Source organism: Eucyclogobius newberryi, unplaced genomic scaffold, assembly GCF_026437365.1.
Source record: "Eucyclogobius newberryi isolate DKJ021-1_F unplaced genomic scaffold, fEucNew1.0.hap1 SCAF_3, whole genome shotgun sequence".
Classification (NCBI taxonomy): domain Eukaryota; kingdom Metazoa; phylum Chordata; class Actinopteri; order Gobiiformes; family Gobiidae; genus Eucyclogobius; species Eucyclogobius newberryi.
The window spans coordinates 32,816,035-32,832,139 of record NW_027315945.1 but is presented as its reverse complement, the minus strand read 5'-3'; the positions used below and the strand labels follow the sequence as shown (position 1 = coordinate 32,832,139).

General features: G+C 41.1%; 1 protein-coding gene across 4 annotated transcripts; it reads left to right on the top strand.

Annotated features, from left to right (window-relative positions):
• Positions 1–714: 714 nt before the first annotated feature.
• Positions 715–15,657, top strand: usp5 (ubiquitin specific peptidase 5 (isopeptidase T)). 4 transcript variants are annotated; one of them, XM_072460184.1, is made up of 20 exons: positions 715–877; positions 2,191–2,319; positions 2,413–2,479; positions 3,282–3,409; positions 3,568–3,713; positions 4,690–4,874; positions 5,520–5,614; positions 6,183–6,376; positions 6,957–7,028; positions 7,102–7,189; positions 7,272–7,397; positions 8,339–8,492; positions 9,527–9,686; positions 10,006–10,094; positions 10,709–10,837; positions 11,805–11,948; positions 13,056–13,195; positions 13,879–14,026; positions 14,107–14,191; positions 15,171–15,657. In XM_072460184.1, the coding sequence occupies exons 1-20, from the start codon at positions 770–772 to the stop codon at positions 15,262–15,264; spliced, it is 2,481 nt and encodes an 826-aa protein (XP_072316285.1). In that variant the 5' UTR covers positions 715–769; the 3' UTR covers positions 15,265–15,657. The 4 variants fall into 4 exon arrangements, with proteins under 4 accessions (XP_072316285.1, XP_072316283.1, XP_072316284.1 ...); XM_072460182.1 differs by having other exon boundaries at positions 10,709–10,894; XM_072460183.1 differs by having other exon boundaries at positions 4,690–4,880.
• Positions 15,658–16,105: the final 448 nt, after the last annotated feature.

Genomic DNA, 16,105 nt, shown 5'->3' with positions numbered 1-16,105 from the left:
AGACTGTAACATTAAAAGAAATGTGGAAAAAATGTATACTGAATACTTTCCGGATGCACTGTAAAATAATTTTCACTATTCAGAGTATTGTGCGTTACGAGTATGTCAATTTAAAGACGTTAATCAATCTTTTTCTGGCCCTTGCGGCCTCTTGCTGGAATCAGGACTTAAGCCTCTATTCTGACAATGTTAAAGTCCAGCCTAAAAAAAAATCTGTTTTGCTGTGCATAACTGGAAGCTTTTATTTGCACTCTTGTCCAGGGTTAAGAGTAAATACATATTCAGAATCCTAATTTTGAATTATTGTAAACCAGTACAGTCACACATTCATTTGGTATTCACTAACAGAAGACAGTTACTAAAATCAACAGAATACGTTATTTTTTCAATTCATGTATTTATTTGTGTGTATTGTTATTTAATGCACCTGTTCTTGTCATATAAAAGCTATTTTACACAACGTCTTCTTCTTCTTCTTCTTCTTCTTCTTCTTCTATGGTGTTTTGTGGCGGCTGGTCATGGATCTGTTATTATAGCTGGTATCCAAGTCTTACATTACCAAGATGGCCGCCCTCGTCGCCACGGCAACATAACCCCTCTAGCTGTATCGTACGTCAGCGTGCGCTCGGCCTTGTCTCTTCTCTCATGGTTCATTCAGACAAACGCGGAGCCGCAGACAGAGCCGTGCAGTAAAAGGCTGAGGTGCCGCAGACTCCGCTACAAAGCCACGGAACCATCGTACAGGCGCATCGCACGGAACCGGGGGGCCATGGCGGACGTTGGCGATGTCTTGATGTCGGTGCTGTCCACGATTCGCGTCCCGAAGTCCGGAGACCGAGTCCACAAAGACGAATGCGCCTTGTCATTTGCGTCGCCGGTGAGACACGTCCTCCTCCTTCTTCTGCCGTAAATGTCCGCGGCGTCCTCGGTGTCCCCGGTCCCGTCGTCGTTGGACTAGACGGGATAAACCCCCGCGCGCCTGTGTCCGTCCGGTGACTGTTCCGGTCCGGTTTCTCTTCTGAATGACTAGCATGCTAACGCGATGCTAAGCTAATAATGCGCCGCAGTTTTGTATTCAAATGTTAGCGTTAGCATTTAGCTTTAAAGGCTGCTTCTGTCAAAGTAAGTGACAAGCGGACGATTCTGTGGCGATGGTGCTATTGTTTGGCATTACAATTTCGTTTTTATTAAGATACTTTTCCTTTTGCTTACAGTGCTGTCAATCATGACTTTGCACATAATTTAAAGGGGAAATATTTTGTCCAAAAAAAACTACAAAAACGACTGTTACGAGCTTTTGGCCATGTTAAAATGGTGTTCTGTCATCTGTAACTTACTATTGAGAAGTATTTTTGATTTATTCCTGAATGTTTGAGCAATCCTAGACATTTCGATTGCTCAGAAATGAAATAATTCCCCTCAGTGTCATACATGTGGTGGGGCTGTGCCAAGTGGAGATGCCAAACTAAATTGTAGCGTCACCCTTTTTGACAGGCTGTTTTGTTATATTGCCATGTTATGATTCAGTATTACTGTACTAGTTTATGCAGCTCTAGGTTTTTAAAATAAGGCAAGGCAAGTTTATTTGTAGAGCACATTTCATACACAAGGCAATTCAAAGTGCTTCATACAGCAGGAAAATTGCATTAAAATCACAAAGAAATTACAAATAAAACGCCCTTTCCTTCCCATTTCTTCTTTGGTCAGCCTCCGTCGTGCTCATGAGTGAGTGACGAGTAGATTTAACCAATCACAGTGAAGCGTGAACTCTCAAGAGCAGGAGATGACTTGAAATAGCTCTTACGGGCCGTAGAAACATACCGAGGCTACATAACCTGGCTTTAAGAAAATCATTATTTCTTTTGGGCACATTGCACACACCTGACGTGTAGGGTTAAAAGGTTAGAGTGACCATTTTTACAACAATGAATAATAAAAAATAAACGCCGGCTTTGTCAGTTTTCTACAGGGAGTTCATAAACCTTTTTCTACTGTATTAAGTAATTTCTGATCAATATCACATTTGACAATGTAAAATGCCTACGATCTACTTACGTTTATAGTAAACGTAAAATACCATACCACTGATCTACTTCTGTTGTAGTAATATGTCTTATGTTCTAGTTTAATACTAAATACCTGAGGAAAGCATACTCTGTCTTCCTTTTCTCATTCTATTGTCTGTTCCAGGAAAGTGAAGGAGGCTTGTTTGTGTGCATGAACACCTTCTTGGGCTTTGGCAGTCAGTACGTGGACAGACACTATGCACGGACCGGACAGAGAGCGTACCTGCAGATCACCAGGACTCGCAAGCCCAAGGTTTTAAACCACACGTGTCAATGCAAAGTGTGTCGTGAGCGTGTAACGTGGAAATACGGACGATAAATAACTCTCTACATGTCTGTATTTCAGAGTGAAGATGACAGTAACTCGGCGGCTGGACACCCACCAAAGAAAAAGCCCACCAGACTTGCCATCGGTACGTGACTCGCTCAAAAGTCGCTCTCGAACTGCGCTTACAGATGGTGTTATTACTAACTTTAATCTGAGCTTTGTCTTCACACAATCTGAACATAAAGAACAGACTTGGCTCAGACCGCAAAGTATCAACTAATGTAGAGGTGGGAAAAATACAGAAAAGTGGATGATATCGCAATTGCCGTTTTGGAGAAATGCTAATGTAGAATATCGAGTCATTTGTACTGTATCTATAAGTCGCACCAGCCAAAAAATGCATAATGGACAAGAAAAAAACACATAAGTTGCACTGGAGTATGAAATGTGGTTGCAAGTGTGACAATAACAAATAATATCACATAAGTTGCTCTGGAGTATAAGTATAAGTCGCACCCCGCCCAAAACTATGAAAAAAAAGGTGGGACTTATAGTCCGGAAAATACGGGTAATTAAAACGATGAAAAATTACCTTTTTCTTTTTTAAAGTATAAAGCAATATTTCTTCCCTTTTGTGGTTAATTTTATGGTCCGTTCACATTTTGTTCTAGACTAAGAAATTTACAGACATATTTTAGTATATTCTTGATGCGTTGTTAAAATATAGTCTGGAAATTGTTAACCAGTAAATGAGAAAACATTTTAGATATTCATTTTTGTCAATATTCCAGCCTCTATTAATAAGTACAATTATTCTTGCATAAAAAGGCCTACAAGATGGCTGTTCTTAGGCTTTTGGCTGGAGTCAAAAAGTCCTTAAATAGCTGACTTTGTCCTACAGTTTTTGTCTGCTTTGTAGTAAAATCCCCTTTTTTCCGCCTGTCCAGGGATCGAAGGAGGATTTGACGTTGACCAAGACCAGTACGAGGAAGATATAAAAGTGGTGATTTTACCCGATCGCCAAGAAGTGACATCCGACGACCTCACAACGATGACCGAGGTCGTGAAAGAACGAGTGAGTCTCTTTAAAAACCGGGTCTGTTTTGAGTTCAGTTTGCAATGTCACCTTTTTCAATTGATTCACGCTTTGTTACAGAACAGAACACGCCTCCCCAGTTTGGACACATACGACACTAGATCCAACATTGATTTGTGCTCGTTCTGTTCCTTCAGGTTTCTCTGTCGATGGCAGGAATCATGGCGGCCGACTCTGTGTCCCACACGTTACAAGTGCAGCAGTGGGACGGGGAGGTGAGGCAGGAGTCCAAGCACGCGGCGGACCTCAAACAGCTGGACAACGGAGTCAAGATCCCTCCCAGGTTCAATGAAACTACACGTTAAGACATTATTATCATAAGGCAAAAACCTGTGCTTAAATTTGTTAGTGGAACTGACTTCAGAGCTTCTTTTAAAGAAATGTGAAAACGTCAGATCCAAAAATATGGATTATTTTATTTATTTGGTTTATTTGGTTTATTTTATGTTAAATTAATTTACTTTATCATTTACTTATTTATACTCATTTAATTTATTTAATTTTTAAATTGTATTTATTTATTTTTTAAATGTATTTTTTTAAAGTCTGGCTCCACAAACTTGCCATATTACACTTACGGCTTAAAGTCCTCACAACTGACGACAATCATGTCTTTGGAGTTAGAAAAAAATAAAAAAAAATACAGAGATTTCAGACATAAACCAGGGCAACGAATCTGCCATCTTACCATAGATCTGACCTGACTTCCAGGTCACAGAATAATTTAAATCTGGCACCGCTGTCTTAGCAGAAACAAAATATTACTGCAATTGGCTTTTGTCTCTAGCCTTATTTAAACTGTTCTGCATCTTTTGCTATGGCAACAATGGCCTTTCCTGTACAAAAAGTGACTGAATTACTTTTGAATTTACATTTTGAAGTGAGATATCGCTACAGAAAAAATCACGACAATGTGGAAACTACTTTATGCCACTGACACGAGAAGGATAATAAACCGTTTTGTTAAAAATATGATCCGTAATGATAAATAAATAAGCAAAATGAAATGCTGAATATTTATTTTTATGGATGCAAACTATTTTATTTAGTTTGCATCTATAATTAATCAAATAAATTATGCTTTGTCACTCAACAGCTGTAATTTGAAAACAAAAACAATGCAAAAACTGTCAAACACAATAAATATTGAGCACCAAAATATATGGGATTAGCTCTAATTTATTTAATGATTACTTTATGGTTATTATTGTGATTATATGTGATTTTTTTTTTTTGACTCATATTAGTGTTTATTGCAGTGGCTGGCGGTGCGAGGTGTGTGATCTCCAGGAAAACATCTGGATGAATCTCACCGATGGGAAAGTGCTTTGCGGGCGCAGGTATTTCGACGGCACCGGCGGAAACAACCACGCCCTGCTCCACTTCAAGGAGACCGGATACCCACTGGCCGTCAAACTGGGCACCATCACGCCCGACGGAGCAGGTACGGGTGAGGCTGCGTTCACACTTACACGCACCACAACAACGAAAGGGGGCCGATGAGGGGGGGCCGATGAAGGGGGCCGATTGAAGGGGGCCGATTGAAGGGGGCCGAAGAAGGGGGCCGAAGAAGGGGGCCGAAGAAGGGGGCCGAAGCGGGGCCAAAGCAACAACTAACCGGGGCCAAAGCAACAACTAACCAGGGCCAAAGCAACAACTAATCGGGGCCAAAGCAACAACTAATCGGGGCCAAAGCAACAACTAACCGGGGCCAAAGCAACAACTAACCGGGGCCAAAGCAACAACTAACCGGGGCCAAAGCAACAACTAACCGGGGCCAAAGCAACAACTAACCGGGGCCAAAGCAACAACTAACCGGGGCCAAAGCAACAACTAACCGGGGCCAAAGCAACAACTAACCGGGGCCAAAGCAACAACTAACCGGGGCCAAAGCAACAACTAACCGGGGCCAAAGCAACAACTAACCGGGGCCAAAGCAACAACTAACCGGGGCCAAAGCAACAACTAATCGGGGCCAAACTGGGACCAAAGTGTGAACACAGCCAGACTATAGCATTGTTATTATTTTTCAGGCTCTGGGCACAAATGACTCCACATTCACTTTTCCATTGACTTTGTTTATTTTTAGACGTCTATTCATACGACGAGGACGACATGGTTTTGGATTCAAAGTTGGCAGAGCACCTTTCTCATTTTGGCATCGACATGATGACCATGGAAAAGGTACGTTCTGTCACTCTCTTTTCTTTAGGGATGTAATGATACAGTGAACAGATGTAGCTGCTGTTGTATAAATGTGTGTGTTTATGTGTACATTTTTCCACATATTGTCAGCGCTGCTCCTCCTTGGCTTAGGTGAACCGCTGTGCGTAATCTGAGCGTTTTTGCTCGATTAACATGCGATTAATCAGCGTCAGTCCGTGATTACTGCGTCTATTGTCTATGATTAATCGCATGAGTCGACGTGTTCACTTTGACAGCTCCAATTTTTTACCAAATAAAGGTTGAAATGAGGTGATTTGAAGGCTTCCAGATGCATATGAATGATGTATATGAATACATAAAGTGATTTAGTATCAATTACTATCAGTCTGTCAATTTATCTATTTATTTATTTTGGGACCCTACAGTTCAGTTCAGATAATACTGAAACTAAACTACGGAGACATTTTATAGTTTTTGTCTTATGTTCTCTCTCTGTGCCTTGTATTATTTCCTTTTTGTTTCCTTCCAAAGATATAAAAGTATATATACATCTGTAAAAAGCTCTCACCTCTGCTCACGTCTTCAGACCGAGCGGACGATGACGGAGCTGGAGATCGCTGTGAACCAGCGCGTGGGCGAGTGGGAGGTGATCCAGGAGTCCGGGACCACCCTGAGGCCCCTGTTTGGCCCCGGACTCACCGGGATGAAGAACCTGGGCAACAGCTGCTACCTCAACTCCGTCATGCAAGTGCTCTTCACCGTGCCAGACTTCCAGGGGAAGTGAGTGATTACAAGTGCTTTTGATGGTGTTTTTACAATTAAATCATCCCTTTTGTTCACAACTAATTCACAACTAACATTTTACTATTCGACCAGGCAAACGATTAATTCTGTTGTACTTTTAAATAGATTTTAACCAAACAAAGGTAGAAATATGGTGAATAAAAGCTTCTATATGGAGAATATTTATAAATTAAGTAAACATTTAAATTAACAATAAAAACATTGCAGAGTGTATACACATAAATGTTTCGATAATAAAAGTGGCAGCCATTGCACAATATAAGCTCATTTATACCGTAAATGTAAATATTTGTGGACTAATAAATATAATCATTGTAGTTGTATTTTGATAATCATTATTCAGACTTTACAGACTTTTTATAACAAAGACAGTCTCATTTTTAAATCTAACTGTCAAAAATGAATAAACCATTTCAGCTTTTCTTAAATAATTCACTTAAATAAATATTGCCCGTCTAGAAGCCTTCAGTCACCATGTTTCAACCTGTTATTTGGTTCAAAATCTCTCTGTACTGTAATGGTTTCAGCCCCGCTCAGTATTTCACTTCATTTCCAGGTACGTGTCAAACATTGACAAAATCATCGACGAAGCTCCGAGCGACCCGAGCCAGGACTTCAAAACTCAAGTGTAAGCGTGGGTCATGTTTTCGGATCAATATCTCTCAGAATACAGCGTTGCAAGTGCTCTTTGTTTTGTGCAGAGCCAAACTCGGCTACGGCCTGTTGTCGGGGGAATACGCCAAACCAGCACCCGACACCGGGGATGAGAACTGTGCGTCTGAACCCCGGGTAAGCACCGGCAGTACTTTATGGATCTGTTGATGCGCTGCGGGATCGAATGTCATCTCTGTGTGTGTTTTGTGTGTTTTAGGGAGACCAAATAGGCATAGCACCGCGAATGTTCAAAGCACTTGTCGGACGGGGCCACCCTGAGTTTTCCACCAATCGACAGCAGGACGCCCAGGAGTTTTTATTGCACTTCATTAACATGGTGGAGGTGAGCTGAGGAAAACGATCCTCCTCCACTTCTAGAGTCTTAAAGTTGTTGTTATTATAGAAAATGTAAGCCAAGTGTTTATTCACCGTTTATTCCAGACCTTTCCGCTCTCATTCCTCTTTTCAGGACACTCAGAGAAACTGCTGCGTTGACTTGTTCGTGCACATTTTGCACAAATCGATCGACTTTATATCTTGTTTTTTATCACTATTTTTTTATTACCAACAACAACAAAAATAAACATAACAATACAGTCACAAAACAGATAAAAAATATACCCCACCCTCCACCACATATTTTCACCAAAAAGAAAAACTAAACTTAAAAAGCGAACTAAATAACATTGATACATCAGAAGAAAAATTGACAAAAAGGAAAATAAAACTTTAAACACCAGTATTTCAATATGTTTTAGTTGGTCATATATTTATTTCCAAAAAATGTATTTATTTATGAAATAAATTATTATTATTATTATTATTATACATTCATCATTATTATTCAATTATTTTGTTGTTGTTGTTGCTATTAATATATTTATTATGTTTTTCTTTATATAATATTTTAATGGCAAGACATTCCCATCATAGTATATCGCCCAGAAGTGCCAACAAACTACAGGAACGCACACGTAACGCCGTAGCAGAAAGAGGCAAAAGCGGGCGGGCCGGAACAAGGTGAATAAACAGGGCTGTGTCTGGTTTTTACCTTCTTAAAACGCGAAAAACGGAACTATTTAATTCATCCAAATATATTCTTCACTTAGCTTAGGCCTTCTGAGCTGCAATTAGTTTATAAACGCTAAGTGATTCTGACCCTAAGAACAACATTTAGCTTGGTCTGTTCTGTATATATTGCTTTCTCTTTAGTGGGCATTATGTTGTTGTTTTTTGCTTTTCTAATGTTGTTCGCGCCACATTGTCGATGACTTTTTCCCTCAGAGAAACTGCCGCTCGGGGCAGAACCCGTCGGAGTCCTTCAGGTTTCTGGTGGAGGAGAAAATCATGTGCGAACAGTCTCAAAAAGCCAAATACACACAGCGCGTCGACTACATCGTACAACTGCCGGTCCCGATGGATCAAGCCACCAACACGGGTAATCTACTGTGAACAATACTTAAAAACCCCGATATACCATCAGCATTGAACTTAAAGTGCCTGTGACGGGTTTTTATGATTTTCATGATTTTGACTTTATGTGATGTATTTGTGCCTGTTGTAAATATAATATATCGAGTGGCCATTTGTGGAGAAAAGTTGGAAACATCTGAAAGGAAATGACAGGAAGTAATTTACAAAATAAACAACCATTTTGACCCTCTGAACATTAATTCAACAAAATAAAGGCTTGTTCGTATAAAAGTATATGAGGGCTCCTTTATTTTGTTGATTTAATCTTGACATTAGATGAGCTTTGCCCCAGTGGTTGCTGGGTAATTTCCTAGTGTGATGTCATCAATTAAAAATGGGAAGTAAAATTATAAATGAAAAAATTCTGGGATAAAATTTGTATCATGTTCAGCAAAATTTTAAATATATTTATCTGAAATTATTACTGCTTAGAACTTTAGATGAATTTGCGTGAATAATAAGCAATAACATTTAGAGTTTTATTACTTTAGATCTCTGCAATAAATGACTTAATAATACAAATATTATCCGGTAATATCTGTATTTTCCGGACTATAAGTCGCACCAGCCAAGAAAATGAATAATAGAGAAGAAAAAACATGTGTAAGTCGCACTGGAGTATGAAATGCGGTTGCAAGTGTGAAAATAACAAATATTATCATATATAAGTCGCTCCAGAGTATAAGTATATAAGTATAAATAATAAGTATAAGTCGCACCCCAGTCAAAACTATGAAAAAAGGTGCGACTTATAGTCCAGAAAATACTGTAGATATTCTCTGATACTGAGGAATAAACTGATAATGCTCTTTTAATTTAGACCAATTCTAAAACTAAAAAGTAACTAGTTCTAGTATCGATATGTTATGGATATTTATAAGAAATAAAAAGCAATATCCGACTGATTGAATAAAAGCTTAAGCCACGACAGTGCAGCATGTGCCTGGAACATACACTCTGAAGTCTCCTCATTCTCTGCATCTTTGCTCCTTCCACCAGAGGAGCTCCAGGAGGCCGAACGCCGCCGCGAAATGGGCGACGCCTCCACCGTCGTCCGAGCGCAAATCCCCTTCACCTCCTGCATGGCCGCGCTCACCGAACCGGAGGTGCTCACCGACTTCTGGAGCTCCGCCGTGCAGGCCAAGACCACTGCCACCAAGTGAGACGCAGCACACGCAAAACACCAGAGACCAAACCATATCGAGGGCTGCAACTATGAAAGGAATGATCGTAGTTGTATTTTGTTGAACGTTGTTGCTATCGGGACAATACAGACTCTAAAAAAATCTCTCATATTCTCCATTAATGCACTTTACACTTTAAATACTCTCTCGATAAACCTTCAGTCACCTTTTTCAACCTTAACTAGGTTAAAATGAAATCTTGTTACAATAGAATAATCGTTTGACTACAATAATCATCAGTTGCAGCCCTTAAAAAGTTCTATAAATATCAACTCCTTTTCTTTCTTCCTCCAGAACAATGCGGTTTGCGTCGTTCCCCGATTACCTGGTTATTCAGATTAAAAAGTTTACATTTGGCCTCGACTGGGTCCCCAAAAAACTTGGTGAGTAAAACGTTGAGCAGCCGCGTGTCAAGTACTAAAGTGCGTTTTCTGTTTGTCTCTGAATACGTGTGGCGGTGGTGTCTTCGCATCTCTATGGAGACGTAACGCACCCTTTAAAACACACATTATGACTTTGTTCTCACATCGTTCCAGCATTAAAACCGTATCTGGAGTTGTATTAGCTTCAGTCAGGCTTGTTTCATGTTCAGTAACTCCTCTGAACCTCAAATAACAGTTTATATTTTCAAATGTAGGAGTTTTAAGTCAGTAAATCATCTTGTTCATTACAACTGTGTGCTTTTACTAGCATGTCTCCCTGTGGTAAGTCCCTCTGCTGCCAATAGATGGCATACTAATTCCACTTTAGAGAACAATGCTGATGAAAAGTGTTTTTTTTATACTTGGCCATTATTTAAAATTCTAAAACACGAGAAGTCAAAGCAAAGAGCCTCAAGAGCAAGTTTAAAGCCAATAACAGTACAAATAATGCATAATATGTGTCCTTTAAGCAGTTTTCAGGGCCTCAACCGTAGTTTTCGTGTCCTCCATCTGAGACGCTTTGTCAAACGTGACAGAGACGAGTGTTAATCCTCTTTTTCAAACCTCTTGTTCAGACGTGAGCATCGACGTCCCGGACACGCTGGACCTGAGCGCGCTGAGAGCCACCGGTCAGCTGCCCGGCGAGGAGCTGCTCCCTGAGGTGGCCCCTCCCCCTCTCATGACGCCCGATGTGGAGGTCAAAGGTATCCTGGGCTCCTATGGCACCGAGGAGGACGACTCGCTCTACTCCCCTCTGCTGTGTCAGTCTGTCCTTTCTCCCTGTCAGACTCACCAGACGCTTTAGCCAGCACTAAACACACTCTGCTTGTTCTGCCTTTTCTGCCTTTTCTGTTTCCCCTCCTCCTTTGTTTGTTTGTCTGTTTGTTTGTTTTTTGTAGATTTAGATTGCACAGTTACACTTTTGAGTTTTAGAAGTGTTCAAAGTCTGGTGTCGACTGCACGATTTTGCCGTCCGTGATCAAATATGAGTGACAGTGATTGGCAGAGGAGAGTTTAGCTCAGATGCAAGAAAATCCACAAACTTGTGACCCGATACTTTAGCACTGATCATGAAAGTTTGAAAAATATAAGTATTTTGCTGAATTGCCCTGCGTTTGTTGTTGCCACAATAAAAATAACGACAAAATAAAGGCGATAAATGATCATGTAGAAACCCAAGTCTCCCAAAAAATGATTCTAAATGTACAATATTGTTAAAAAAAATAAACTGCAATAAATGTATAGCTGAATGAATCGCTAGTAGTTCGTAGCTATAATGAGGCGTACAAGTTATTTATTCAACCGTGTGCAGCCCCCTTCCCCAAAAACCCCACCAAGTGCTGAGAAAAAGTGACATGAAAAACTTGTCATTTAGTAATAAATAGTAATGATCACTTCTCACACTTGTTTTAAATGTGAATGTTTAAGACTAAAAGATTTGTGCAGCGGACACAGACTTAAAATGACACATTCAACATCCTTTTGTTTGAAACATGCTAATACTGATTTTGTGTTTGATAAATAACAGACTGGTGTTTAGAAAGGCAGTTGTGTATATATATATATATATATGAACTTCACAGTGAATGATGTAGCTGCAGTGACCCTCAGCTGAAGGTACGTACACTTGTCTCTCTGGACGTGGGAGTGATGCTCTTGTTTCTCTCTCAGCTCCGGTCCTGGATGACTCCACAGTGTCTCAGTTGTGTGAGATGGGCTTTCCTCTGGAGGCCTGCAGAAAAGCCGTGTATTACACCGGGAACTCTGGCATCGACGCCGCCATGAACTGGGTCATGACCCACATGGACGACCCAGGTGTGTACCACCCACATGTGTGTGTTCCTCCTCTTCCTCACAGACTTTGGGGGCCTCATATCATGTGTTCCTCCTCTTCCTCACAGACTTTGGGGGCCTCATATCATGTGTTTCTCCTCTTCCTCACAGACTTTGGAGGCCTCATCATGTTCCTCCTCTTCCTCACAGACTTTGGAGGCCTCATATCATGTTCCTCCTCTTCCTCACAGACTTTGGAGGCCTCATCATGTGTTTCTCCTCTTCCTCACAGACTTTGGAGGCCTCATCATGTTCCTCCTCTTCCTCACAGACTTTGGAGGCCTCATCATGTTCCTCCTCTTCCTCACAGACTTTGGAGGCCTCATCATGTGTTTCTCCTCTTCCTCACAGACTTTGGAGGCCTCATCATGTTCCTCCTCTTCCTCACAGACTTTGGAGGCCTCATCATGTGTTTCTCCTCTTCCTCACAGACTTTGGGGGCCTCATATCATGTGTTTCTCCTCTTCCTCACAGACTTTGGGGGCCTCATATCATGTGTTTCTCCTCTTCCTCACAGACTTTGGAGGCCTCATATCATGTGTTTCTCCTCTTCCTCACAGACTTTGAGGGCCTCATCATGTTCCTCCTCTTCCTCACAGACTTTGGAGGCCTCATATCATGTTCCTCCTCTTCCTCACAGACTTTGAAGGCCTCATATCATGTTCCTCCTCTTCCTCACAGACTTTGGAGGCCTCATCATGTGTTTCTCCTCTTCCTCACAGACTTTGGAGGCCTCATCATGTTCCTCTTCCTCACAGACTTTGGAGGCCTCATCATGTGTTTCTCCTCTTCCTCACAGACTTTGGGGGCCTCATATCATGTGTTTCTCCTCTTCCTCACAGACTTTGGGGGCCTCATATCATGTGTTTCTCCTCTTCCTCACAGACTTTGGAGGCCTCATATCATGTGTTTCTCCTCTTCCTCACAGACTTTGAGGGCCTCATCATGTTCCTCCTCTTCCTCACAGACTTTGGAGGCCTCATATCATGTTCCTCCTCTTCCTCACAGACTTTGAAGGCCTCATATCATGTTCCTCCTCTTCCTCACAGACTTTGGAGGCCTCATTATTTGTGTTTCTCTTCCTCACAGACTTCGCCTCGCCCCTGGTTCTCCCTGGCAGTTCTGGAGCAGGGAACACGCCCACAGAGAGTTTATGTGAGGAGCACCTCGCCACCATCATCTCCATGGGCTTCAGCCGAGACCAAGCAACCAAAGCACTTAGAGCCACGGTAAGAAGACAGGGCCCTCACCTGTCATCTGACCTCTGTCACTCAAGCAGTTCAGTTTTACACCAAACCACACTTACAAGACACGTTAATAACTAATTATACAGAGAAGACATAATTAACGATGTCTTCTTATGTGAAACGGGAGATTCATCATGATTCACTCTAAAAAAAAAAATCAGCTCACTCCACGCTGCGACCTATTTATAACAACAATAAAATGCATTTTCAACTTGACTTAATCGCGTAAACGGCGAAACATAGTTTGACTTTAAAAACATAATGTCACCAGAAAATTTTAAGTAATAACGGCTATAAACACAAAGTAAAGCCGACAAGGATAAAGAGACGTGCTCTTGTTATCAGGACGGATGTATTCATTTATATACAGTATTTTCCGGACTATAAGTCGCCAAAAAATTCATAATAGAGAAGAATAAAATGTATATAAGTCGCACTGGAGTATGAAATGCAGTTGCAAGTGTGAAAATAACAAATAATATTACATATAAGTCGCTCCCCGGCCAAACTATGAATAAAAGTGCATCTTATAGTCCGGAAAACATTATATTTTTATTCAACATTGTAGACATAAAAGAACATTGTAGACAAGGCCCCGTGTCATGAAATGTACTGAGAATGATCTAGAACTCTCTTTTAAAGTTCCGTGTGGCCGTGCGTTTCAGAGCAACGTCCTGGACCGGGCCGTGGACTGGATCTTCTCTCACGTGGACGACCTGGAGTCCATGGACGTGTCCGAGGGCCGCTCGGCCGCCGAGAGCGAGGGCGCCCGAGAGCCGCCGCCCGGGCCCCGAGTGAGGGACGGGCCGGGGAGTGAGTGACCTCCGAGCTTACGACCGCACACGCGCCTGAACAGAACAGGTGTCAATGACGTGTTCTCTCCTGTGTTTCAGAGTACGAGCTGTTTGCCTTCGTCAGCCACATGGGGACGAGCACCATGTGTGGACACTACGTCTGCCACATCAAGAAGGACCAGCAGTAAGTCCCATCGTACAGCACTCAAACATTTACTGAGGTTAAAGGTCACACGGCAGGGTTTGATCACTATGATTGGCGGGATTGTATTTGCATCATAGTTTTATATCTGTCAATCATGAAGAAAAGTTGGAAAATGACAGGAAGTAGATTAGTGTGATGCTATCGATGCGTTTCAGAACTAGAGAATATTTACACACAAAGAACACATTTTGATCCCCCTTTTACACGCTAATGTAATAATGAAAATAATGCAAATAATAGAAACAATAATGGTAATAATAAAAGATAATTATGATAATACAAAATAATAGTAAAATGATAACAATAAAAATAATAGTAATAAAAGATAATACAAAAAATATAATGCAAAATATATAATAATGATAATAATCAAACATAATAATAATAAAAAAAATAAAAGATATAATAACTGTAAATCCAATTTACAATACAGTTCAGATTCAAGTGTGACGTCATGATTTCTGATTTGGAAATTGCTGAACTGGGCTAAAATTTGTGAAGAAAAAAAATAAAATATTTATTCTAGTTTTGTTTGCACGCTTTTTGGAAAAGAGTCATAACTCTAGACCTTATGCACCCAACTCTGCTTGACCTGGAAAAGATTTGGGTGCAATGGAAGGGGATACAAAACAAACTGGTGACCCCATGTTTAAAATTTCTCCCCACATTTTAAACTAATGACAAAATCAATTCCCAAACGATCATCTAGCTCTCCCTGGAAAAAGAACACACCTGGTTAAAATGTTGAACAGACAAAGCAGAATCTATAAATATGTCCTCACCAGCAGAGGGCGCTACACTCCACTTATGTCACTTTGCACTGAGTTCCTTCTGTAGTAAGTGTATAAAACATGTCCAAACGGCTTATATTTACAGTGTGTAGTCGTATATAAATCTGTGTGCGTCATGTCTTCACCTTTGACCTCTCTCGGGCTGATGAGTCTCCCTCTGTCGTCAGGTGGGTCATCTTTAACGATCAGAAGGTCTGTGCCTCCGAGAAGCCGCCTAAAGACTTGGGATACCTCTACTTTTACCGACGAGTGGCCGATTGAACCCGGGACCCGCACACGCTCGCCAAACGCACCGCACCATGTTGTTTTTTCTCTTTCTTTTTGAGTGTTCAGACATACAAATGGACTGTACATACATCTCCGCTCTCGCCCTCCGTGCTCCTCTTCACACTCACGTTCAGATGTTTCCGATAGTTTGTCGTCCGCTTCCCATAGGCACGCACTCCTCCTTACTGCTTCCAAAAATGACCACGCCCGGCTCGGACGTTTGGCCCCAATAGTTCGTGCTCGGCGTGTTGAGACCGTGTTAAGACCACAACCAAATCAGTTGCTTTTTTTACACGCAGAGGTGAAGGTGGTATCGCGCTGTCGGTTTGATTTTTCCAAATAAAACCTTTGTTACTGCTGTGGCAAATAAAACGTGACTTTTGACCATTTTGTCATTTTTTTTTGCCGTAGTTGGAGATTAAAAGTGTATTTGTGTTGTATCTAGTTTGATAAATGTTCCACAGTGCGGCATTCTATGGAGACGAGCAGCTTCTGTGGCGATGAGACCGTTTATTCAAGGTATTTTTGAGCAATAAAAACACGTGTAGATGAGTTTAATGCAGGGTGGGCCATTATTTTCCTCCGAGGGCCATATTCAAATCCCAAAAATAAAATCTCACTTTTCTGTCAAATATAGGCTATTGAATCTATTATTTAATTCATTTAACGTCATATTTATTAAGGATAGAAGTGCAGACAGATGCGTGAGGACAAAAAAGGACCAAAAAAATAAGTAAAAAAAAAAAAAAAAATTACTTGGACAAGCTTGGCGGGCCAGATTGAAAGGCCCGGCGGGTCGGATCTGGCCCAAGGGCCGTAGTTTGCCCACCCCTGG